This window comes from Girardinichthys multiradiatus, chromosome 2, assembly GCF_021462225.1.
Source record: "Girardinichthys multiradiatus isolate DD_20200921_A chromosome 2, DD_fGirMul_XY1, whole genome shotgun sequence".
Classification (NCBI taxonomy): Eukaryota; Metazoa; Chordata; class Actinopteri; order Cyprinodontiformes; family Goodeidae; genus Girardinichthys; species Girardinichthys multiradiatus.
The window spans coordinates 38,120,215-38,146,112 of NC_061795.1; the positions used below are offsets into that span (position 1 = coordinate 38,120,215).

Genomic DNA, 25,898 nt, shown 5'->3' on the forward strand with positions numbered 1-25,898 from the left:
GTGTGATTTTGTTGTCAGCACATTCAACTTTGTACAGAACTAAGTATTCAATGAGAATATTTCATTCATTCAGATCTAGGATGTATTATTTGAGTGTTCCCTTTATTTTTTTAAGCAGTGTATATATCAATATGAATATACAGGGGTTGGACAATGAAACTGAAACACCTGGTTTTAGACCACAATAATTTATTAGTATGATGTAGGGCCTCCTTTTGCTGCCAATACAGCGTCAATTCGTCTTGGGAATGACATATACAAGTCCTGCACAGTGGTCAGAGGGATTTTAAGCCATTCTTCTTGCAGGATAGTGGCCAGGTCACTACGTGATACTGGTGGAGGAATACGTTTCCTGACTCGCTCCTCCAAAACACCCCAAAGTGGCTCAATAATATTTAGATCTGGTGACTGTGCAGGCCATGGAAGATGTTCAACTTCACTTTCATGTTCATCAAACCAATCTTTCACCAGTCTTGCTGTGTGTATTGGTGCAATGTCATCCTGATACACGGCACCGCCTTCAGGATACAATGTTTGAACCATTGGATGCACATGGTCCTCAAGAATGGTTCTGTAGTCCTTGGCAGTGACACGCCCATCTAGCACAAGCATTGGGCCAAGGGAATGCCATGATATGGCAGCCCAAACCATCACTGATCCACCCCCATGCTACACTCTGGGCATGCAACAATCTGGGTGGTACGCTTCTTTGGGGCTTCTCCACACCGTAACTCTCCTGGATGTGGGGAAAACAGTAAAGGTGGACTCATCAGAGAACAATACTTGTTTCACATTGTCCACAGCCCAAGATTTGCGCTCCTTGAACCATTGAAACCAAACCAACGTTTGGCATTGGCATGAGTGACCAAAGGTTTGGCTATAGCAACCCGGCCGTGTATATTGACCCTGTGGAGCTCCCGACGGACGGTCCTGGTGGAAACAGGAGAGTTGAGGTGCACATTTAATTCTGTCGTAATTTGGGCAGCCGTGGTTTTATGTTTTTTGGATACAATCCGGGTTAGCACCTGAACATCCCTTTCAGACAGCTTCCTCTTGCGTCCACAGTTAATCCTGTTGGATGTTCTTCTTGGTGGTATGCTGACATTACCCTGGATACCGTGGTTCTTGATACATCATAAAGACTTGCTGTCTTGGTCACAGATGCGCCAGCAAGACGTGCACCAACAATTTGTCCTCTTTTGAACTCTGGTATGTCACCCATAATGTTGTGTGCATTTCAATATTTTGAGCAAAACTGTGCTCTTACCCTGCTAATTGAACCTTCACACTCTGCTCTTACTGGTGCAATGTGCAATCAATGAAGACTGGCTACCAGGCTGGTCCAATTTAGCCATGAAACCTCCCACACTAAAATGACAGGTGTTTCAGTTTCATTGTCCAACCCCTGTATATATATATGTGTATATATATATTCTACAGGTGTGCATATACCCCTGCCCCCTGCATACAGAATTAGAAGTTTGTCAAATGGCTAATTTAACTCTTAGATTCCCTGTATAAATGATTTCATGACATTTTACATTTTAGCAGATTTTGAAACAACTAATCAACAAAGAGGAGCACAATAAAGTGCATGTCTCCAAAAATGTATGTTAATCGAGGGTGATGAGCTGCAAATGGACACCAGGTACAGTGTCCACTTGCAGCTCCTTCTCTGGGTCATTTAACACGCAGATAGATAAGTTCACATTGACTGCAGCCCTGTGCTCTCACATCCTGTACACAACAATGATTTTATTTAACAGGAGAATTTAGTAACACCTTGAAGAAAGTGTAGAGTAAAGAAATGCCCAAGCCCATGAACAATTTTTGATTTAAAAATGGTTGATTGAGGATGCAAGCTCAGCAAATTCTTTAAATTTCTATGCTTCTAATTGTAAATTTTCACCTTTTTTTGTAATAATGAACACACACACCGAATTTATTTACTTTTGCTTGCAACAACCAGGTTATCTAGAAATCACTCAAGTGGTCCTGATCAAAAACGTTTTTCTTTGGACTTCATCTTTTCTTTAACTATTTTCACACCAGTGCTTGTACCTGATGACTGCAAACTGTGCAACAAGTTGCTAAAATGAGAAATGTGGAGAAAAATTTAAATGTTGGAGATTTAAGTCATGCCATTAGAATAAATTGTGTCTTTGAGAGAGGCTGGAGGCAGATGAATGAGCCCCAAAAGGTCCAATTTAACATTCCTACAACACTGCATTATCCCCTGAGTTCAAGCAGATTTTTCTGCCTAAATGATCTATAGGTTCCAGTCAGGTAGCTTGAAGAAGAACATATCAGTCCTCTGAAAATAGTTTAAAACGACTCAAAAGTGGAAAACAAAATACCCAAAACACAAAGAAAAACTTTGAGAGACCTTCAAAAAGCACAAAAATCAAGAAATATTCAGCAGCTTATGAGAAGATTTCACTTATTTGAAGAAAAATATAAACAATTTTTTTAATTATTCAAAAATTTGATTATTCTAAAAAGTTTTAAATATTGTTCATATACATGCAGTTTTATAATGTTGCAGTTATTTTTGATTATTTACATAAAGCAGAAAAGCAAAAAAGAAACGTGCAGATTTTTTTTTTTTTCCTTCTTCTCGCCATAAAATAAACATGTTATTAAAGTGAACTAACTCAAAATGAATTACCCGTAGGGCTTGGTCAGGTTTTGGCCTGTTTAATTAAATACAAACAAAATTAAACTTAAACTAAATAAAACAAATTAATTTGCCATAAACCATAAAAATGACCAGTAACTGCATCTTTTCCCATCATGCACTGATTGTATTAACACTCCTGAATGGGTTAAGGCTCATCCTATGACATTGGGTTAAAGCATTGGAGGTAGTCCAGACATGAACAACGAGCAGCCCGTCAAAGAAGCATCACGACACGGAGGAGCAACGCTATTTCATATTACAGGCTCGGGTTATACACGGAGCTAGCAGTAGGAGGTCCTAAAATCCACAAATATCAGATTAATGCCAAAATGTGGACACGGCTTTAATTATGCGGCCTTCAAACTTCACAATAATTACTCTCTGGGCAGGAAGAGCATTTGAGTGCTTGTGCTTGGATAAATGGGGTGAGGGGTAAACAATTAATCATTTGTAAATGATTTTAATTTTGGGAGGCATGTGAATTTACGCTGCTGGGAGGAAAGGGTCTCCCTCCGATGTAAGAATCCGAAAATTAATAATATGAATAAATAAAGCTGCACTCTTCCCATAAGTTATCTCCAGACCAGAACCCCGGTGATGTATGAACCTATTTCTGCAGCCCTGGATAAAATATGAGCTGAAATGACTTGTGACGTCATTAAAAAGAAATGGGGCTGTTTAAATTTATGTAGGCGCACCAGCTGAATGGGAATATCTGTGTCCCCCGTGCATATTTTCTATGTGCTTTAATAACATAAGCACTAAATAATTCTTTGCTGTAGATATTTGATGGAGAAAAGCAGATTAAACTCTTCTGTTTCAACAAAGGAAGTGTGTCTCTGAGTGAGTGCCCAGGTGAGACTAGCACTTACCGGTTTGTATCGTGAAATCATTGTTGCACCCTTAGACTTCAGCAATAGTCTTTAACGGCGTCACGTCCGTCGGTGAGACGACAAAGAAACAAAATATTCCAAACTGCAGTCGTTCATGTGTTCAGAGCGCCGTCGACCTCCTCGCTGTCCTGCCTGCGTCTGAGCGCCCGACCGCGGCAGTGGTTTGCTTGTGGAGGCTGGGAGCTGTCCACGGTGCTGAACCCGGGGCTCTTGGAGGGGGAGGAGGAGAATGAGGAAGAGAAGAAGGAAGGCAGATCCTGCAAGGCCACCTTTGGTATCTGTCATGAACAGTAGGGTAAGGTCACAAAGCCAAGCTCACAAACACGACGCAACAATGAACCGAGAGAGGATGACCGCAAAAAGCGGTTGTATAAGACTGAAGAGAAGCAACAAAAAAGCAACATACATGTCCTCTGACATGCTGCACGTACTGTCCCTCTTTTTTCCCTCTCTGAGAAGCATCATCAACCACAACAACTTTAATTTTGCATGGAGTCACTATTCGAAAAGAACCAATATTGCCCCCTGTAGACACATAGATGCAGAAATGGGTTTATGCGGTTGAAATAAATACATTCGAGTATAGAAAAAAAGACAAATACAAATACAAAAAAATAAGAAGTTAGCGTAAAACAAGCACTAACATCAATGTTTAAAGAAACACTGTAGCAGCTTGAACTTAATTCTAAAATTAATCCGGTTTAAAAGAGGGATTTATGATGGCAAATGGGAGGAATGATTGGAAAACATACAGTGGTATTTACCGTTCTACAGATTTCTTCTATTTTTGCTTCTTTGTCATACACATTTTAAATAATCAACCTGTAATATCAGACAAAGATGAGAGAAAATGCATTACGTCTCCATTTTCAGATAACACTTTATTTTACTAAGGGAAAAACCTATTCAAACCAACTTCGCCCTGTAAGAAAAATTATTTTCCCCTTTGTAAATACAGAAATTGCAGCCCGAGCCACCTCAACTGACTCCTCTCACTGCTCCTCCACAGGAACTCCTCCCACTGGAGGGGTTCCAGGCACATCCCACCGGGAAGAGGCCCAGGAGACAGCCCAGGACATGCTGGGGGGAATGTGTCTCTCGGCTGGCCTGGGAATGCCTTGGGGTTCCCCCAGAGGAGCTGGAGGAAATGTCTGGGGAGAGGGACATCTGGGCGTCTCTGCTTAGTCTGCTGCCCCCATGAGCCGATCCCGGATAAGCAAAAGATGTCGAGTATAAGTACGAGTAAATACAGAAATTACATGGGATTAGCATTTTTAGGGAAGCCACTCACAGCAAGGCCTTGTTACAGCAAGAATTGTAATATAAAAAACAACTCTTAACCTGTCTGACAACATGAAGTAGGCTAAAAGATCTCAAACAGATGAGAAACAAAGTCATCAGGCATCTACCTGTGTTGAAGGGATTGCAAAGCTATTTCCATGGTTTTTGGAATTTAATGAACTAGAGTAAGAGCCATTTTCCACAAATAGAGAAATCATGGAGCAGAGGTGAACTTTTCTAGAAGTGTCCGGCCTTCAAAATTACTCCAAGACCACACCGGCAATCCACCCAGAAGGTCACAAAGGAACCCAGAACAACATCTAAAGCACTGCAGGCCTCACTTGCTTCATTTAAGGTCAGTGGTCATCATTAAGAAAAAGATTGGGCATAAATGTCCAAAAAACAAAGAACACAAAGGCCCATCTCACATGGTCCATAAGGTTTTTGGGAAAATATTTTGTGGATGGATGGATGGATGGATGGATGGATGGATGGATGGATGGATGGATGGATTTTGTGGAATGGCAAAAAAAACATGGAACTCTTTGTAAAATACGCTACTTGTTACATTTACTTTAAATCTAACACAGCATTTCAGAAAAATGACCTCATACTGATGTCAACATGGTGGTGGTGTGATGGTCTGGTGCCGTTAAGAACCTGGGCAACTTGCCATAACTGATGGACCCATGGATCTGCTCTCTAGCAGAAAATCCTGAAGGAGAATGCCTGGCCATCAATTTGTGAACCCGGCTTAAAACAACTCTGCAAGAATAATGGGCCAAAATGTCTCCACAGTAATGTAAAAGCTATTGCAATTAGAGAATGGCATTTGATGGGCACACATCTAGTTTTTTGGTTTAGGGGACAATTACCTTTTCAGGTTGGTTTGGATAACTACTTTCCCTTAACGAATGAAATCATTATTTGAAACTACATGTTGTATTTCCAAATATTATTTTTATTTACAATTAGTTTTGTTTTTCATCCTGAAACGTGACAAAAAAGCAAATATGGAAAAAAATCTGTAAAGGGCAAATCATTTTTTGCGGCACTATATTTCATTGTACTGTTAATTTCAGACAGTGTTTTATACAGTCCTAAACAATGCATGGGATTTATGATTTTAATGAACAGTCCCATCATCAGAAATGTCCCCTATTTAAAAAAAATGCTTGTGCGTGCATTCTGGTTGAATATTTTCTATTTTTATTCCATAACATTTGATAAAGGATTATTACCTCCACCCACTTATTGTTTGTTTTATTCTGGTGAGCTCACTGTCTCTCTCACATCTATAAATGCTTGTTCTGGTTGGGTGGACCACTGCTGAGAAGATGCTTTCACAGATGAGGAAGGGGGAATCAGTCTCCTACCTTAACTCATGGCTGTGATAAATGTTAAATACCATTCATCTGAAACAACTGAGGTTTTATAATAAGCACAAAGGAAAGACATTTCAAAAGATTTGGGATCCTGTGCTGAAACCAATGTGCCCCATTCAGGTTGAGGTTTGAAGGGTCAGGTTCAGGTCATGCAGAAAAAAAACTCTGTCAAGTTATAGAAGTGGCTCTACAATTGTATTAATTATGTGTACTTAGCTTTTCAAATACAGCTTTAAAATTTGACTTCACACTGCTTTTATAAATGATGGTGGTATAGAATCTCTTGTCATTTTGTATAATTGAAGTTAGATGTGGAAAATATAAGAACTCAAAAAGACTAGATCGTTTTTATGTACTGACACACGACGCTGGACTTTAAAGGTGTAATTTCCTTTTACACTGATTGTATAACAAATACTAATTTAGAGCCCAGGGCTCCCACACATGCATACAAAAATGTGGATTATCTACTGGAAGTACATGTTTCTGTAGATCATAAGATACAAATCGACAATTGTTTACGTAAAAAAAAGCTATATATGAATAAAGCACATATATAGTTAACATATATAGTTAACCTGTAAACCATGTTTAAAATAGGAAATGCAAAATCAATATACAAACAGAATCCAATGTTTAGTCTGATCAGTTCTTTATTAGGCTCACCAAAGAAAATTCACAATGCCTTATTGATTACAGTTGCTTTATTCGAGCTCATCCTTCATTTGTACACTGACAGATGTTAGCAGAACATCAGCATACTCATCACTGTGTAAATGAGGTCAATTATTTCCAGTCTTTGCAGAAGGGAAGAGGTATACAGGAGAAAACTGATTACTGAGTGGACAATCCATTGACAAACAAGACAGTGAAAATGAATAGTGACAGTGCAGAGTCGGTCTGAATGACAAGTGGCTCAGAGGCAAAAGCACAAAGAGCCTCTCAATCTTCTCATTCAGATGTGGATGGATGAGGTGCTTCCTCTTTATACATCTGGTTTTCATGGCAGGTGGAGGACGGTATTAGAAGAATGTCCTGCAGGAGAAATTAGCAAAATCAATGAAAGGGTTGAGACAAACAAAATGCAGTTCTTTTATTTTCTGAACAGTAATGTAATACAAGAACAGGACAAGCATGTATATTTTTCCTATCTTAGTCACCGCACACTGAGCACAACAAACAGCTATTCACAAATGCAAGTAACTTACAAAATGCAGTAAATCTCAAGGCGGTCACTTTTTCCAAACTAGTTTAATGCAAAAATGTATCTAGAGATGCACAATTGTTCGGTAAGAGACCTGAAGGATGTTTTTCAGCTTAACTGCAAGTTTGTATGGTGCTTGGTAAGATTCTTGGAAATAAATTGGAAAATGCATAAAATGAGAAGAATTACAATTCTCATGTAGAAACTAGAATCTGCCTAGGAAACTGCAATTGTTGCATCTCTCAGAACATCACATGCAGGTCTTGTCAGAAGTTTACACACAGACATAATTAATACCATATTCCTTTTGAGCTCTTAATGATTTATTTTTGCAGAGTGGAATTACTATACAGAATAGAACTCTAATTATTTTTGTAAACATCAGAACTAAGAGGGTGCCAACCAAGAAAGCATGGCTGAAAATTGCAGATGTCCTTTATAGAACAACTAAGTGTTTTCTGAAGTGAAAGATTTAGCTTCTGATGAGACAAAGATGAAACCCCCAGGCCTCAATGAAACAAGTATGTTTTAAACAGTCAAAGTGAGCCTTTCAAACAAATGAACACTGTATCAACTGTCAAGCATGGTTGTGGTGGCAGGGTTTGTTACACTGCCTCTGGTACTGGTATATTGGATGAAACCCTAAAACCACTAGCTTAACAGGTAAACTTGGACAAACATTGGTGTTTCATGGGACAGGAAAAAGATCCCAAACACGCATCAAACGGCTTTGGGAGAGGATAAAAAAGGTTAACATTATGTTTCTGGAACGGCCCCAAACTTGACTGTATTGACATTTCTCAAAAGCTGGGGCAATGACAGAAATCCAACCATTTTAAATTAATTGTATTTTTTTTTTTTTTATCTAGCCAGAATTAAGCCAGTCTGTTTAGTTATGATCTTGTGTGAACTTGAGAAAATCTCAAATTAATTCAAACATCTGCTCTCAGTTGTTATTTTTTAAATTGACGCTATACAGTGTGTCAAAATTTTCATCCTGGAGAAAAAAAAAAGGTTTAAACAAATCACTAAAATGCCCCAAAAATATGATGAGTGGATGTAATCTTCTGACTGGAGCAGTATATCCCCAAAGACAATTCGGGCCCAAAAATGGGACGCATTTTAGAACATGTAACAGTCCCATGAAACAACATCAACCAGAACAACTGCTGAAGACTGGCAGGAGTCTTGGGGTGTCTGTGACCTGAGAACATGGTACAATATATGGCCGTGGCCACACATGCTTATTTATGGCTCAGTAAGGCTGCATTGAGCACATGCATGAATAGATTTGTTGTTTATAGCAGGACTGTGCCACTTAAATGCTCATTTTGATTTATTTTGAGTGTACACATTCTGAGTTATGATAATTTTCTATGAAACGAACCAAGCTGCAACAAGAAGATGTAAACCTGACAGGTTGAGTGGAAAAACAAACATCAAAATCCCCTTGCCGTGATTTATTTATTCAAATGGTCAGAGAGACTGTCACATGTCCTCAAGAGCAAAAACAAATGAGCCCCAAACAAAAATAAGACAACCGCCACACCAAACCTCCCCTCTGACGTGCAGCGAAGAAGATGAGGGCTGAAGGCTAAGTTGATTACCAGAACAGGGGTGAGGTAGGAGGGGTAGGTGGGGCTAGTGCTGAAGCTGATAGCCATGTCTGTAAAGAGTTGCATTGCCTTCAAACACCTTTCTGTTCACAGTGGGACTGACTGATGCTGACTTAGGGCTGCATACACATGCACAAACATAGAAACACGAGCCACCATCTGTAAACTACTGAAGCACTTCTTTATATTTCACAAGATTCATAGCTTACACCTAAAATGCAACAAAAATGTTTGAACAGATAAAAGAAGTAAGCTTACACTTCATCTTCATAATCTTTTGGAGGGGACACAGCAATCACAACATCGATCCAATCCTGAGGGATGAAAAGATTTTAAATCTCTGTGTGACTAAATCAATATGAACTCCAGCTGAATGTACAACACACAATTAAATCAAATTTACACCCTTCAGTTGTGCATATTGTTAACATTTAGAGCATGTTCTTTTATTCTATAATTGGACTCATACCCCTCCATTATTCCAGGCCCGACCCAGAGAGTTTTGTCCCTCGGCCAAAGTGGCATCAATCAGGATCTTCCCATTAACAGCCATAAGTTCATCACCAGGAACAACCCCTCCTGCATTTAAGACATTTAAGGTGCAAACATAATTAGCACTGAGGCTATCATAAAATGCATTAACACAGACAAGTCATGCTTGTACTATTTGGTCTCTGCAGGAAATAATTGTTGGAAAAAAAAAAGGTTTCCCCTGCATGCATCAGTTTGTGGATCTGTTTCAGATCAGATGTACCTCTTATGTTTTGTAATGTTTGCAATATAGAATTTAAAAACACTTGAAACAACACAATAAACACAAATTGGATAAAAGGTTTGAAGGTTTCTGAATGACACTGTAACATAAAGACAGAATTCATTATTTAGTTTCTCTGAATGTTTTGTAAATCATTTTCAATCATTTAGCACAAATCTGCTAAATAGAGTGATATGTCAAACCACCTATATCACAGTTTTATGCACAAAGGTTGCAATAAAGTTAAAACATGGAAGAAAAAATTTAACTGACCGTGCTTATCGGCTGCACCACCTTCATAAACAGAAGATACCACCAACTTTCCAAGAGGAGAGTCAGCTCCACCTTCCAGAGCCACGTCAAGTTGTCCAGCCTTAAAAAAGAAAACATGACAGAATTATCAGTCATGTTTCCAAATATCAAAAAGAAGTAAGCCAGATGTCTTTAACTATTAAAAAAAATTACCTTTTTGATTCTCAGCAATCTCACATCTCGGCCGTCTATCTGGTCTGAGGAAAACTTTTAATGAAGAGCATAGAATGGAGGAAAAAAACAGATAGTAGCTTAATGTAGGTGATAAAGTAACATAGGTGGCAGCATGACAAATTAACTTCTGTTCTGAATTAATTTAACCAGCAAGAAGAAAACATGCAGAGTATAGATATCAGGAACTTCTAAACAGGGTACTTGTGCTCAGGTGTATTTACTCAAACATATTATATCTTTTTATAACATTTAGATGATGTGGGGTTCTGCTGAGAGATTATGACCAGTCAATATTCTGCCTGCATAACACACCTTTCCTTTGATTAAAAAGTGATTGAGTGGGACAGCAGCTTTACTATAACAAAGTAATTTATTGTGAATGATGTGATGCAAACGTGACAACAGAACAAAGGTTTTTAAATTTCTAATGAAAAGCTATGATGCTTTTGACATTGGAGCTGTATTAAGATGACAGATATTGGGTTTGCTCTTGGTTTTGTTCTGAACACACCTTGGGTGGAAAACGAATTCTTCATAATGAAAATGTTAGATTTATCTAAAGTAGGTAAGATGTTTACTGGTCACAATACCCTCAAAAGAACCCCATAGGACAAGAAATCCTGTAAAGAAGACTTGAAATTACTTAACCTAAAAGTGAGCTGTAACCTCTTGACGGTGCAAGGCCTAACTCATCACATAATTGTATAAAGTTATACAATTTTAATAATAACTGATGTTTCTAAATTGGAGCAACATTGTTAGTTTTTGTGCATTTTCTTGTTTAATAAAATTATTGCAAGTCTTTATGTTCTGGACATTGTGAAATGTTTAGAAACAGCAGCTACTGGGTTTCACTGAGTAGAAACAGAGACATTATGATTGCATTTCTTCTAAGAACAAGATTCTAAACAAGATTAATATTCCTATGCATGGTTTTGACAAATAAATGAACATAATCTCCTTTTCTGCAGCTCAAGTATACAATACCATGGAGTAAGGATCAAAGTCATCCTCATATTTCTGAAATCCCTGAAAAAAAAACATAAAATGTAATTAATTAAAAGTGATCAATATACAAAGAGCAAATGAAGAGGACATCAAGTGAACATGAGCTGTGTAACAAGATATCAGATTTCCTTTGACAACCAGTTTTATGATTAATTTTGAACATAACTCTCAACAAAGATTCTCACAATTCAAAAGGTATCAGGCATTGTTTACTGATTCCCAGTACAACCACAGAATGAACCGACAGTGATCCACGGCAAGTCCACAGCAATTTAGTTTTACAGGAAGAGGAAGCAAATAGAATCAAGCTCTCAGTGTGAGTAAATCACATTTATTCAGCCCAGAGTTTCCAATACAGAATAAACAAACATTAATCTAGCAATTTATTTCCAGTTGCGGCACAGATGCTCTACAATATAAATGTAACCCCTTATATGATGCGTTTTCACTTGTTGTAGCTTGAAAAACACATGTTTATATTAGTAAATACACCTCATGCTGCAATTGGAATAATATAAAAATCCTAGAAAAAAGGCATTCTTGTCCCTTCATAATGCATAGAGCCGACAACTGATGACAATGAAAGCACATTGACGCTTTCAATGAGCACTTTTAGTGGTGAGTTTAGGGTATACCAACCCCCTTTACCCATTAAAACAGAATTCATCTCCCAGTGAAACCACAAACTGTATGACATGCATTCCCATTCTAAACAGCATGTTCATCACCTCTACTGTCAGCTCCCAATCAATAAAAGTGCAGTCATGCATGTACCACTCCATCAACAAGGCAGAGATGCAACCAATGCAGAGAGGAAAAAACATGGGAAGCCATCCCTGAGGGTCCAGTCAGCCATTAGTAAACCTCACACAAGCACATGGAGACAAAAAGCTAACACATGAAAAAGAAGACAGCACTCAAGAATGACATGGATTACTTGTTTGTTGCTTGATTTGAAAGACGAGTTGAAAGGCACCATCCGTTTTAGCATTTCTGGAGGCTGGTCGAGTTAAAATGTAGAAATGAAAAAGAAAAGACATTCTTCAGTTTGATGCTTGAACACTTTTAAGGCACTCTGGGAACTTTGAACCTCTATAAAAAACTGTTTCTCTTGAAGTGTGACTGACTATAGCACATCAGATATGTGCACAGAAACAAGCCCACTTTGTTGTTCTAGTAAGCACGACCCAGAGCAACATAACAGCAGTCAGAAACACCCTGAGCCCTGAGAGCCCTTATGCTTAAATCCTTTCGCGATAAATTAGGAAGTAAATTTATTCTTAGTTGGTTGAAAATAGATTCATCCTAATGTTACACTATGTAATACATTAAATAATCACATTTAGAAATCCTAAAATATAATTTTATTGAAATGAACAGTAATCCACTTAGTATTTTTTTATTTTTTGAATGTTTATTGGCTGGATGCCCCTCTAGATAAGCACAAAGATTAAATTTATAAATAAACAGGTTTATCTTTTAATAATCTTCACATTGACACTGTGCGCCATCCACAATTATTGGCATTGCGGGTAAAAATACTGAATTTAAAAACACTGATGTTTCAAAGACTTAATGATGCCATGTTGGTTTCTCTGTGTCACTTCAAAGTCTGATTTTCAGAGGTTTAAGTCCAAAAATACACCAAAGAAGACATCAAAAGTTGTAAAAAGAAAATCAGAAGAAAACAATCAACCAATCAACAATCAAACTAAGTTTAGATGCAAATATGGCTGCTGTGAATGTAAACCCTTGTGAAAGTTGCAGGTCCAAACTACAGATCGGTACTTCTGACTATTTCTCATTAAACCAATGGCTGAAATAGTTCTGTACTTTTTATAGACATGTTTCTTTAGTATTTAAATGTATAAAATGAGGGAAATAAACTGTTCGCAGCTAGGATTGCTAATAGGAGTTAGCAGGACAACAAATAACAATCTTTCCATTCTGTAACAAGAACAAACTCAGTGCAAGTATGATGTCATTTTCAGATCCAAGCTCCAACTTCTGTGACAAACTAAATGCAAAACAACAAGGTTCCCAAGGCTTTTAGAAGAAAAACAGGTCCACAGCATAACGCATCCTCCACCATACCAAACTGTGGCCATGGGAGGCTTTTTCATATATTTTTTTTATGCATGATTAGTTTGGATTGTTGCTGCCAAAAAGCACAATCTCCATCTAATCTGATAAAACCACATTATTCCAGTTAAAGTGCCTGGTGGTTGTTATAGAGAGTTGGAGACGTCATGACGACACTTTTTGCTGCAAATCTCCGACACTGAGCTTCATCTTGGTTTCATTTCCCTCCGCTTAACACCCTGCATGGTAGTAAGATAAACCAGGGCCCTCATCCAACATTTTTAAAAGTTACTGCTGATTTAAGCAAGGAGCCATTTCATCCCAGCCATGTCCTAACTTGTGAAGATCAACACACCTCAGCCTTTCTTGAATATGTGCTCCTGTCACTCCCATTTTAAGGAATGGTTAACATATCTTTCCCCGCTAACTCAAAAGGCACTCAAATAAAATTTAGGATTTTTATACATTTGTCAGTGTAAGTTTTTGCTACAGCAAAAAAAAAAAAGATATATAAAAAATCTTTATCCGGGCTGCCAACATATGTTGAGGGAGATGTATATTTGGCACAGCAATGAAGAGTTTTAGCCAAAAAAAAAAAAAAAATGTGGATGTTTTGGGGAACTGTCACCTTTAGGTCAATGTTTATTGAGAAATAGACTGAAGAACGTATCATTTTTATAATAAAGAACTTATTTGACCAAGGTGCTGATAATATCCCGTGTTAGAATAGTTTTCATGTTCTACATTCAACCAGTTCCAATAAAGATGGAAGTCTCACAAACAGTAAGCTCCTGAATGCAACTGAAACAAGACTTTTATAATGCTGAAGCTGCCAGGGGAGAGAATGTAGCAGCAGGAAAGTAAATTATTTTTTCCACTATCTTCAGCAGCGACAGTTAACAAAGATTTGTCATTTTATCTCTCACTGCAGAGGAAGAACCCTGTGGTGGTTCTAATGGCTCAGGTGGCAAAGTGACTGTTTAAGATTTAAAATGTAAGCAGGAAAGATGATTGCTCTTTACCAGCTTATCCAATTTTTAGTAATCACAGCTTGATTTGCCTGTTTTTATTAGGGGCTCTAAGAAAAATACAAGAATCTGTGGCCTGTTTGAAATAAAAAAAGCAGATTGTCTGGAAATCTGGAAAACTTCCAGAGCTGAAAAAGGAGGCAGAAATTGATAGCCGCTGCAGCTGATGGCACACTATGCCAGATAACTCTAATAAGCTCCATACCAGGCCATCAGAACGGACAGCAGGTCTGTGGGGATCTGGTCGGCCAGCCTGCGACTGCGGCAGCATGACGGGCTTTGACATGACGGGGGCCATCTGACGCCTCTGGTTAGGGGGACTAGGAGCCAGCTGCTATTGGACCACATTTTCAAGCACAACATTTACACAATCTCAGCTGACTCCAAATACAACACAAGGTTGATGTGAGTTTTCACAAGAAAGGAGGCTTACCAGCTGACTGCTTGAACTGGAAATATGACTGACATGGGAGGTGTTTCTCATCACCTAGAATACAGTGAATCTTTCAGTTGTCAAAGGTCAAACACGCCCAAAATACTTCTCGTCGATAGCACACCAAGACAAATTCTAATTGTACAACAGATTTCAAACATACACACACTTACAACTGATGTTTTCTGCCATACCAAAAAATGACACCATAATAAATTATTTTAAACCTTTTCCAAACTTTAATTGAAATATATCTTGTGCAATTCAATTGAAAAAATTATTTGAAATGTTAAAACCTTAATATATCGGTTTGCACACCCTTAAAATAATACTTTGTTGAAGCCCGTTGTGGGTCCCACACCTCACACCAATTACAGTGAATCTGATTACCTGAAATAACATTCACCTTTCCTGTTAATGCTTTGCAGACAATGGCTCATACAAATCCTTTAGGTAAAGCAATACTTTGAAGAGAATTGGCTAGAGATCAAATGATTGTACGAAGGTATCAGTCAGGAGAAAAATACTAAACAAAAAATCAACAGCTTTACAAACATATTTGCATATTTCACCAAGTTAATCAATAACTGGAGAAAATACTGGACAATAGTGACATTTGTAAAACAAGACATTTCTACTAAACATTTAAAAAGACAAGACAGAAACTGATGCAGCCAAAGGTCAACAGCAGCACTGAACGGGTTGCAGGAACTTCCAACAAGTACTGGTTGTCTGACAGTAATTTCCTATATTCTCTGTATGTCTGGACACAAAGAAACAGTATTCTCTTTCAAAGAAAACATCCAATCCATCTCTGAAGAAGAAGAACATGTTACGGTGTAAAGAACGCAAACTTGAACGTTTTGGCTACAAATACAAATAATATGTTTAGCACAACAACAACCCTGCGCATTACCAGAAGAAAGCCACACGCTGGGTAAAGCATGATAGTGGCAGCATCATGATCAGAGAATACTTCTTTGCATTGAACTGGATTTTTTTTTGGTAATTTCTTTTTGTCAGTAATTTTATCCATACAGGTTTGACATAAAAACCTTCAGGTGTTTGTTAGAAGGCTCAAGATGAAAGAAATTCAATTCATCAGCATCATCCAAGTGTACATCCAAATCCACATAATAATGGAAAATTTTAAGTTTTGTAATGTTTTGTAAAGGTCAGAATTAGGAACTATATCAGACAGAAAATTTGTGGAGTCTTTTGAAGACAAATATCCTCACAGTCTGATATATCTGGAGAACCTTTTCTAAGGTCAAGTAAGCAAATATTGCCGAAATTAAGATGGGGCATGTTGATAGACTCCTACTGAATGGTACAAATAAATCTAAAATTTGCTTTACCAAAGTATTAGTTTAAGGGTGCGTACACTGATAAATCCATTACACCTTCATTATTTTATACATCTTTCCCCCAGATTTGTTTGATTTTCGGGTATAAAACCTGAAATTAACTAAATATCCACTGTATCTAAAGGCAAGCAAAAATAAACAACTCAAATGTGCTTAAAATGGTGACACACACAGAGGCCTTTTTTAAATTACCACCGCAAACTTCACACCATGCAGCACACCACTCACTAATTTCCATAAAAACCAAAAAAACACCACTAACCATCAATAACAACCATCTCTACAGTTCATTCTACATTCTAAAACACACTAATATACAAGCCAACAAACATGCACACAAACATGCTTTTTTACAGGTTCATAAAGGAGTCTTGTAGCTAAAATGCACAAAGGTTAATCACAAAAAACACTTATGATGTGAAAAATAAAAAAAAGTTGAAAAGGCAACCCCCACTCATCATACTTGTGTCATGAGAAGCATGAAGAAATCAAACCTTTGGACTTGAAGGGTGGGAAATTTCACTGGTGCTGGATGAATAAATCCCGCCTCTGGGGAGGTAACCACCCGTTTCCCACTCGCTCCTGTGTTTAGGAGGGCTGGAAGGTTGTTGGAGGTGGTGGTTGTGGTAGTGACGGTAACCACTTTCTTCAAAGTGCTGTGGGGGAGGAGGGGGAGGGGGGGGAGGTGGTGGAGGCGGAGGAGGGGGAGGTGGAGGATGTGGGTGGGGCGTGGGCTGAGGGGACGATGGCGGCCTGGACGTCTGTGACTGAGAAGGGTAGTTAAAGGAAGGTGGGTGACGTGGTTGTGTAGGCTGAGAATGAGGCCTGCGCCCCCTGTTTGTCAAAGTTGATGGAGAAGATGGAGGCTTCCTACCACTGGGTGAAGAAGGAGCCCGGCGCTGTGGAGATACTCGAGGTAAAGGGGGGGAGTAGCTAGGGATTGTTGGGTTCAGTTTGGGCGAAGGTGGGGGGCGAGGCAAGGGAGGTGGAGGCTTGTTTGTGGTGGGCTGAATCGGGACTAGTTTTTTAAGAGGTCCCCTCAGGCTCTGATCCACCTTATCTAGGTCTATGTCATCAAGATCAGTGGTTGCCAAGTTGAAACCCCCAGGGAAATGCTTCACCCTTGGCTCAGAGGCAGGAGAATATGGTGGGGAGAGCTTTAAGCCACAAACACATAAGAAACACTTCCATATTAAAATTCCATGAAATGATGCATGTATGCCACAAAGTACAACTGGTGAGAAGTACTGAGTGTGGGAAGGGGTCTAACTGAAGACACTGTACCTCTGGGGACTCATTCTCCACACAAGAGATCTGCTCCAGCCGGGTCTGACACAGACGCTCCACCCAGTGCTGCACTTTTTCAGACTCATCCAGGTCTTCCCTTTCAGTCTCTGAAACCTGGAGGTGTGGGGTGTTACACCCAGCCAGCATCACAAACAGGCAAAGAGAAAACCCTTTACAAAAGCAGTCAGCTATAGAAATGACCAAGACATGACACAAGGCTTTACTGGAAAAACAGCAAGGTGCAAGAAGAATTTAAATGAACCACGCATTTGGATTCACTTTGAAACTCTTCAACATTACTGTGCACAAAAGAGGAAATGTTTGAATTATTTGTTTATATTTGCTTCCAAATGGCAGGTACACAGACTGCCACTCTGGGTCTCTGAGCAAGACCCTTAGCCCCAGAATGCTTCCCGGGCGCCGCACAATGGCAGCCCACTGCTCCCTATAAGGGATGGGTTAAATGCAGAGGACAAATTTTGTTGTAATGTACATGTGCAATGACCAATAAAGATGATTATTATTATTAAAGTGGTCCACGCACTGTGTTTTCCTAGATCAGATCGTAGAGGTTACAGGTCCAGGAGGGAAACCCTGACCTCCCTGGCCCAGACAAGACTCTCCAGCTAATTCTGGGGGATCCCAAGGTGCTATCTGGCCAGAAGGAATTTACAGTGAGCCCCCTCAGCTGACTCATTTTAATACAAAGAAGCAGTGGCTCTTCCCTGAGCTCCCAATGAATAAAGGAACTCCTGACTCTATCTCTGAGGATGAACCCAGCCACCCTATGAAGGAAGATCATTTTAACCACTGTTATATCATTCTCCCCATTATGATCCATATGTTATGACTATATGTGAGTAGTGGAACACAGAGGGACCAGTAAATTAAGGGATTTGATTTTGGGCTCAGTTCTTTCTTCCATGTGACAAACCAGAACAGCATCCATAGACAAGCTCCAATCAATCTCCCGCTCCATCCCACCATCACTCATGGCTGACACACTAAGGTACTTGCACTTCTTGGCCTAAGGCTGAGGCTGATCCCTGATCTGAAGGGAGCCCTCCCTCATTTTCTTTCAGTTGAAAACATTGGCTTCAGATTTAGAGGAGCTGACTCTCATCCCAGCTGCTTCATACATGGTTGAAAGCTGCTTCAGGTCTTGGCTTAGAGACTCCAACAGGGGCAAATCATCAGCAGAGCTCAACCTGCATTGGAAACAAGCTCGACTTTCTGCCGAGAATGTGAAAAACTGCTAACCTAAGGTCAAGATTATTTTAAAAGATTACAAGGCCAACTGCTTGGAAGCAAAGTATGCTGAAAATGGGAATGATTTAATTGAATTTAATGGACTGAGATTTGACTACATATTTTCGTACCTCCTGAACCAGCCGATTGATCTTTAGTTGCTTCTCTCGTTCTTGCATTCCTTCTTTTTCTTTGGCAAGTTTCAACTCAAACTCCATCTCCTTCTTGTTCTTTCTCTGCTCCTGCAGTGTGTCTGTGTTGGACACTTTCTTTTTCTTCTTCTTCTTATCTCCTTTCTGAGGCATCACCAGTTAGGTAAAGGAAAATGCAAAGAACACACAAACTACGATACAAATAATACAGCCAAAAACACACAAAAATGTGTGACACCAATGCAATAAAACCTCGGAAACAATCGTTTTAATTGTCAACTATTTGAGATAAACACGTCAGATCTTAAGGTAAACTTCTCAGATCCACTTCAAACAAACAGCTGACAGTACCTTGCGCAGTGAAGGCAGCTTCCCCTCATATCGATAAAACCAGCCAAATGCTAAGGATGGAGATTAACACAGGTAACTCCTCATATAAAATGAGACCACAGCTTTAGTTTACATCCAAGCAAACTCCATGCAGTTTATCACATTTCGTTTTTTTGTGTAAAACCTCACGCAACACAGCACTCAGCACGCAACACAGCACACAATTTTTAATTAAAAGATGCAAACGGTGTTTTAAATTATGCTAACAGCTGCATTTAGCCTAAGAATTCTAAATACACAGAGAAATCCGCATGTGGCTTGAATTTGGTAGATTTTATGCTCAACAGGCCCTGAGCAACAATCTTTTTCCAATCATTGAGTGCACCACAAATCATCATGAGCATCAACAAGTTCCAATTATAACAACACTCCTCAGAGTGGAAGTTATTACTGGGGGAAACAGACAAAGATATTTTCAGTATCAATGCTGTGTTTAAAATTAACTTAGAGAAGGGATAAAAAGTGGAACAAGCTCCTAGAAATGAACTCAACGTTGTATGATGGTAAGTTGGCTTTTCATCGAGGCTTCCACAAAAGGCATCCAGTATGTGATGCTAACCAAGCTAATTGCACTAAACATTATTAAAAGATACTAAAGAGTTTAAAATGTAAACTTTAATAATTTTGTAAAATCCTGTTTAACTGCAGAGCTCTGTAATTGACTCATGATGTCTCTTTCACACAGTGTGACGTCACCTCTGGTCTATAAATTATTAGTGATCATTAACTTCAGAAAGGCTCCTTACAAATCCTGCATAGCAACAATAACTGAACAACCAATTAACAGTATAAAATGTCAGAACTTTAAATCAGAACTTTTTTCTCTCAAATATTGAAGTTCCACCCAGCTGTTATGTATATTAAATAGAATTGATAGAAAAACATTAATTATATTTAAATATAATGATATGATGCATGGTACATTTCCGTATGCGCTACAAAAGAATAAACCTGAGCTAAAACAAACAAAGGAGACATGCAGTATTTTTATTTGAGGTTTGACTGATTTATTAACCTCTGACCAGTAATCTTCTGTATTTTTAGTTTTCAGTCATGTAGAGAGAGTTGGCTCTGTGACGTTTTGGCAAAATTCTTTTTTTTCTAGGATAATTCTATTTACAAGTTGTCCATAAAGTAAAAAATAATAATATTTTGTTATTTATAGTTTTTAGAAATAAATCTGAATCAACTAAAATTGTATTGGCAGGTCAGAGCTTTGCAAAATCTTTGATCAGAAATCGGGCATACAATCTTAGATCTGTGCATCTCTACTCCTCTGGTATTTATTTTCAGCAGCATCTCCAACCTAAAAAAATGTCAAATCTGCTCGCACGGCTTCATTACTGTTGTCAAAGGAAATCTGGGACTTCTATTTGTGTGTCAGTTTGCACAGCTGCTTGAAATGACAGCTGAAACTCTAAACTCACTTGGTTGTCCTCCTCATCTTCTTCCTCTTCTTCTGTAAAGAAGCTGGCTCCACCAACTAGGAGAAGAGGCCGTAAAAACAGCACAGCAACCAGCAGAGAGAAACAGAAACATGCATATAAAGAACATTTGGAGTGAAACAGAAACAGCTCCTTTTAGTTTCAGAAGAAGAGGAAAGTTTGGAAGTAAGCAGAGAATTCATGCATTTTAAGAAAAATATGTGTTATCATACGTGAACTCTTGGCCTTTGGACTTTGGGTGGTTTTCATCTCAGGTGGGACATGTGGAGAGTTCTTTGGAGAACGGGGACTCTTTGGTCTGTCTTCAGATCCCCAGTCCTCCTCCCATTCTCTGTTGTGTTTCTTTTCTGCAGCTTCAATCCTACAAAAGATATTTTATTAACTTTTAAGAACAAACAAACAACAACAAAAAGCTTTTAATTTAAATCCACTGAAAATGGACAGTTCTGTACTTTTCCATCTCGCTCTTATAGCGCTCCTCCTCCTCTGCTAATTTCTGGGAGATCTCCATCTTCCTCCTATGAAAAGCAACATACAGGCCTCAACATAAATCTGTGTTCAGCCATAAGGACTGTAAATACGGGACATATTCAATTCAATTCATTTCAGTTTATTTATATAACGCCAATTCACAACACATGTCGTCTCAAGGCACTTCACAACAGTCAGGTACATACATTCCAATTAATCGTAACCATTGAACAGTGCAGTCAGAGTTAGTTATTTATTCAAATTGGATAAAAAGTTTTTCTGTCTAAGGAAACCCAGCAGTTTGCATCCAGTCAGTGACTTGCAGTATTCCCTCCTCCCGGATGAGCATGTAGAGACAGTGGACCGTCACTGGTGTTGACTTTGCAGCAATCCCTCATACTGAGCATGCATGTAGCGACAGTGGAGAGGAAAAACTCCCTTTTAACAGGAAGAAACCTCCAGCAGAACCAGGCTCAGTGCGAGTGGCCATCTGCCACGACCGACTGGGGGTTTGAGAGAACAGAGCAGAGACACAAAAAGAACACAGAAGCACTGATCCAGGAGTACTTTCTATGGGAAGGAAAAGTAAATGTTTGTGGATGTAGCTCCTTTAGTCGTTTCATCTAGAAAGAAAGAACAGATAAACTCTGAGCCAGTTTTCAAGGTTAGAGTCTGAAAGAGAGCACATATAATTAGTCACAGTAAAAGCTCAGTCAATTTCCATGTCTAGGAGAGAGAAAGAGTTAAACACTAAAAGACAGGGCCATGTGGATCATTGGTAGAGGGTGAGCATTAAGTTGTTGCCAGCAGAAGCTCGGACGATTCCCCTCTCCAGAAAGGTGTCACAGATAGACACAGAGTCAGGGCAGGTGTAGCTTCTAGGAAGAGAAAAGAGAGAACATAAAGTTAAAAGCTGAAATAACAGCAAATAATGCAGAATTGGAGAGCAGTGTGAGAATGTAGCGGAGAGGGTGAAAGTGGTCATTATGTCCTCCAGCAGCCTAAGCTTATAGCAGCATAACTACAGAGATACCTCAGGATAACCTAAGCCACTCTAATTATAAGCTTTATCAAAAAGGAAAGTTTTAAGACTAGCCTTAAAAGTAAACAGGGTGTCTGCCTCATGGACTAAAACTGGGAGCTGGTTCCACAGGAGAGGAGCCTGATAACTCAAGGATCTGCCTCCCATTCTACTTTTCAAGACTCTAGGAACCACCAGTAAACCTGCAGTCTGAGAACGAAGTGCTCTGTTAGGAACATATGGAACAATCAGATCTGATGTATGATGGAGCTAGATCATTAAGGGCTTTATATGTGAGGAGGAGAATTTAAAATTCTATTCTGGATTTAACAGGGAGCCAATGAAGGGAAGCTAAAGTAGGAGAAATATGATCTATCTTTTTAATTTTCATCAGAACTCTTGCTGCAGCATTTTGAATCAGCTGAAGGCATATGATGTTAGTCAACTTTACAGCTGCTATTAAATGCGAGAAAGAGAGAGAGAGAGTTAGCCTTGCTAACTCGGTTATTTTCTGCATAAATGCTGTTGACAGGAAACCACTGAATGAATCAAGCAAATCTGCTGGATTTAGAATTCATTGAGCTTTCTTTTTTTTTATTATATAGTTTTCCCAACTTAATTTGCACCATTCATAGCTTACAAATACAAATGTTTCTGATGGTTCTCAGTTAGTAACTTAAAAAATACAATTTCCATTATTGATTAAAAAAAATCATTGTTAAACACAGGTTGCACAAAAAATATATTCATTTTTAATATGCAACGTAAAAAAGGAGAGAAATCCCTTTTTCTAAACTATAAGACAATACAGGTAAATAGTAAATGCTAAAGTTTAAAAAGAAGAATCAGAAAAATTGGACACTCAGATTAAAGACTGTACTCATACAGTGCCTTGCGAAAGTATTCGGCCCCTTGAACCTTTCAACCTTTTGCCACATTTCAGGCTTCAAACATAAAGATATAAAATTAAAATTTTTTGGGAAGAATCAACAACAAGTGGGACACAATCATGAAGTGGAATTAAATTTATTGGATGTGTCAAACTTTTTTAACAAATAAAAAACTGAAAAGTGGGGCGTGCAATATTATTCGGTCCCCTTGCGCTAATACTTTGTAGCGCCACCCTTTGCTGCAATTACAGCTGCAAGTCGCTTGGGGTATGTCTCTATCAGTTTTGCACATCAAGAGACTGAAATTCTTGCCCATTCTTTCTTGCAAAACAGCTCAAGCTCAGTGAGGTTGGATGGAGAGCGTTCGTGAACAGCAGTCTTCAGCTCTTTCCACAGATTCTCGATTGGATTCAGGTCTGGACTTTGACTTGGCCATTCCAACACCTGGATACGTTTATTTGTGAACCATTCCATTGTAGATTTGGCTTTATGGTTTGGATCATTGTCTTGTTGGAAGATAAATCTCCGTCCCAGTCTCAGGTCTCTTGCAGACTCCAACAGGTTTTCTTCCAGAATGGTCCTGTATTTGGCCCCATCCCTGTCCCTGCTGACAAAAAGCAGGCCCAAACCATGATGCTGCCACCACCATGTTTGACAGTGGGGATGGTGTGTTCAGGGAGATGAGCTGTGTTGCTTTTACACCAAACATATCATTTTGCATTGTAGCCAAACAGTTCGATTTTGGTTTCATCTGACCAGAGCACCTTCTTCCACATGTTTGGTGTGTCTCCCAGGTGGCTTGTGGCAAACTTTAAACGAGACTTTTTATGGATATCTTTGAGAAATGGCTTTCTTCTTGCCACTCTTCCATAAAGGCCAGATTTGTGCAGTGTACGACTGATTGTTGTCCTATGGACAGACTCTCCCACCTCAGCTGTAGATCTCTGCAGTTCATCCAGAGTGATCATGGGCCTCTTGGCTGCATCTCTGATCAGTCTTCTCCTTGTTCGAGATGAAAGTTTAGAGGGACGGCCGGGTCTTGGTAGATTTGCAGTGGTCTGATACTCCTTGCATTTCAATATAATTGCTTGCACAGTGCTCCTTGGGATGTTTAAAGCTTGGGAAATCTTTTTCTATCCAATCCAGCTTTAAACTTCTCCACAACAGTATCTCGGACCTGCCTGGTGTGTTCCTTGGTCTTCATGATGCTCTCTGCGCTTTGAACAGAACCCTGAGACTATCACAGAGCAGATGCATTTATACGGATACTTGATTACACACAGGTGGATTTTATTTATCATCATCAGTCATTTGGGACAACATTGGATCATTCAGAGATCCTCACTGAACTTCTGGAGTGAGTTTGCTGCACTGAAAGTAAAGGGGCCAAATAATATTGCACGCCCCACTTTTCAGTTTTTTATTTGTTAAAAACGTTTGACACATCCAATACATTTTCATTCCACTTCACGATTGTGTCTCACTTGTTGTTGATTCTTCACAAAAAATTAGAAATTTATATCTTTATGTTTGAAGCCTGAAATGTGGCAAGAGGTTGACCAGTTTAAGGGGGCCGAGTACTTTCGCAAGGCACTGTATGTGTGTTTTGTTTTACACCACAAAACATTTATCATCGTCAGGGTGAAGCTAATTAAAGGTTGTGCAGTTTACTCACTGTCTCTCCTTCTCCTGCTGCTCTTTAATGATTTTGTTGGTCTCCATTGCAACCTTCTTCTGATGCATCAGCTCCTGCCTCTCCAGCTCCCGGCGGGCCTCAGCTCCAAGGCGCTCCTCATCTGTCATAAACAGCTCCTTTCCCTAAGAGACAGAAACCCAGCCAGAGACAAAAATCAGAGAATTGTGTTATATGCAGACATTTTACTCAAACCAGGCTTCAGTCAGGTAGGCAAATCTAATACTGTAATCCCTATCAGGGACAGGAACTTCACATTCAAGTCAAGTCAGTTTATTATTAGAGCACATTTAAAAACAACAAGAATTGACCAAAGTGCTGTAAAAATGTAAAATCTGGTTAGAGAAAAGCATCACTTGGATTTAACAGAACCCAAAGGTCTGGACAAAATGTTTTTCTATGACAATCCTACAATGTCCAGAGGAGCTTCTGTGGTTGTGGGCTTTAACCTATTGGTCTTTATGATAACATTCTTTTTTTTTTTTTCCTTTTTTCCTTGATGTTCAATGACTCTGAAGGACACTCCATGACCTTCTTTGCCTTCTTCTTACAACTTACAAGAGAGCTCAACATTTCAACCTCCTGTCCCTAGGGTCCATCAATACATATTTCTGTTGGGAAAAATTATACCCTCTCTCAATTTCAGGGTCAAGACCAAAACAAATAATCTTGTCTTTACCAGGTTCTAAAATTATTAATATCTAACCTCAAGTGAACAAAAACACCCAACTGATTCCAGACAGTCATGATGTATTGACAAAGATGAAGCTAAAATGACAGTTTTGTGAGAAAAACTGGGAAAACACTCCTAGCAGATAAAACATGAAGTAGTTTTTTTTCCTGCAAAGGTTTCAGTCCCACACACATTTTTTGACAACAGGTAAAAACAGGTTAATGAAGAATTAATTATGAGTGACTTTCCTGGCTGTTCATCTCACACTAAACGCTCATTTATGAGCTTAACTAGCTGATGTGTGAACTTTGAATGTGCCATTGGAACACCTTGATTTTCTTCTTTTTTAGTCAGTCTGATGTAGATTTCCTGCTGTCTGTGATTCATTTCCTGTTAATTATTCAGTTTGTT

At 39.0% G+C, this 25,898-nt stretch overlaps 2 protein-coding genes across 4 annotated transcripts in view; both read right to left on the reverse strand.

Moving 5' to 3' along the window:
* The window catches only part of abcc8 (ATP-binding cassette, sub-family C (CFTR/MRP), member 8), a 97,088-nt gene extending 93,110 nt beyond the window's left edge, over window positions 1–3,978 (reverse strand). The window contains exon 1 of the mRNA XM_047392076.1: window positions 3,553–3,978. Coding sequence (XP_047248032.1) covers window positions 3,553–3,573 — 21 coding nt within the window. The 5' untranslated portion in view covers window positions 3,574–3,978. The remainder of the gene's footprint in view (window positions 1–3,552) is intronic.
* Window positions 3,979–6,874: 2,896 nt separating this feature from the next.
* The window catches only part of ush1c (Usher syndrome 1C), a 32,734-nt gene continuing 13,710 nt past the window's right edge, over window positions 6,875–25,898 (reverse strand). The window contains exons 11-25 of one of the 3 annotated variants that reach the window (XM_047392589.1): window positions 24,797–24,939; window positions 21,192–21,257; window positions 20,973–21,100; window positions 19,256–19,305; window positions 18,884–19,036; window positions 17,502–17,618; window positions 16,712–17,374; window positions 14,851–14,904; window positions 14,623–14,751; window positions 12,245–12,307; window positions 11,287–11,328; window positions 10,279–10,332; window positions 10,087–10,186; window positions 9,529–9,638; window positions 9,314–9,373 (exon numbers count right to left, since the gene is read on the reverse strand). In XM_047392589.1, the coding sequence (XP_047248545.1) occupies window positions 9,314–9,373; window positions 9,529–9,638; window positions 10,087–10,186; window positions 10,279–10,332; window positions 11,287–11,328; window positions 12,245–12,307; window positions 14,623–14,751; window positions 14,851–14,904; window positions 16,712–17,374; window positions 17,502–17,618; window positions 18,884–19,036; window positions 19,256–19,305; window positions 20,973–21,100; window positions 21,192–21,257; window positions 24,797–24,939 (1,932 nt within the window). Of the gene's footprint in view, window positions 7,275–9,069; window positions 9,179–9,313; window positions 9,374–9,528; window positions 9,639–10,086; window positions 10,187–10,278; window positions 10,333–11,286; window positions 11,329–12,244; window positions 12,308–14,622; window positions 14,752–14,850; window positions 14,905–16,711; window positions 17,375–17,501; window positions 17,619–18,883; window positions 19,037–19,255; window positions 19,306–20,721; window positions 20,778–20,951; window positions 21,101–21,191; window positions 21,258–24,796; window positions 24,940–25,898 lie in introns of those variants that run through there. The other 2 variants (XM_047392580.1, XM_047392598.1) reach the window with 2 other exon arrangements.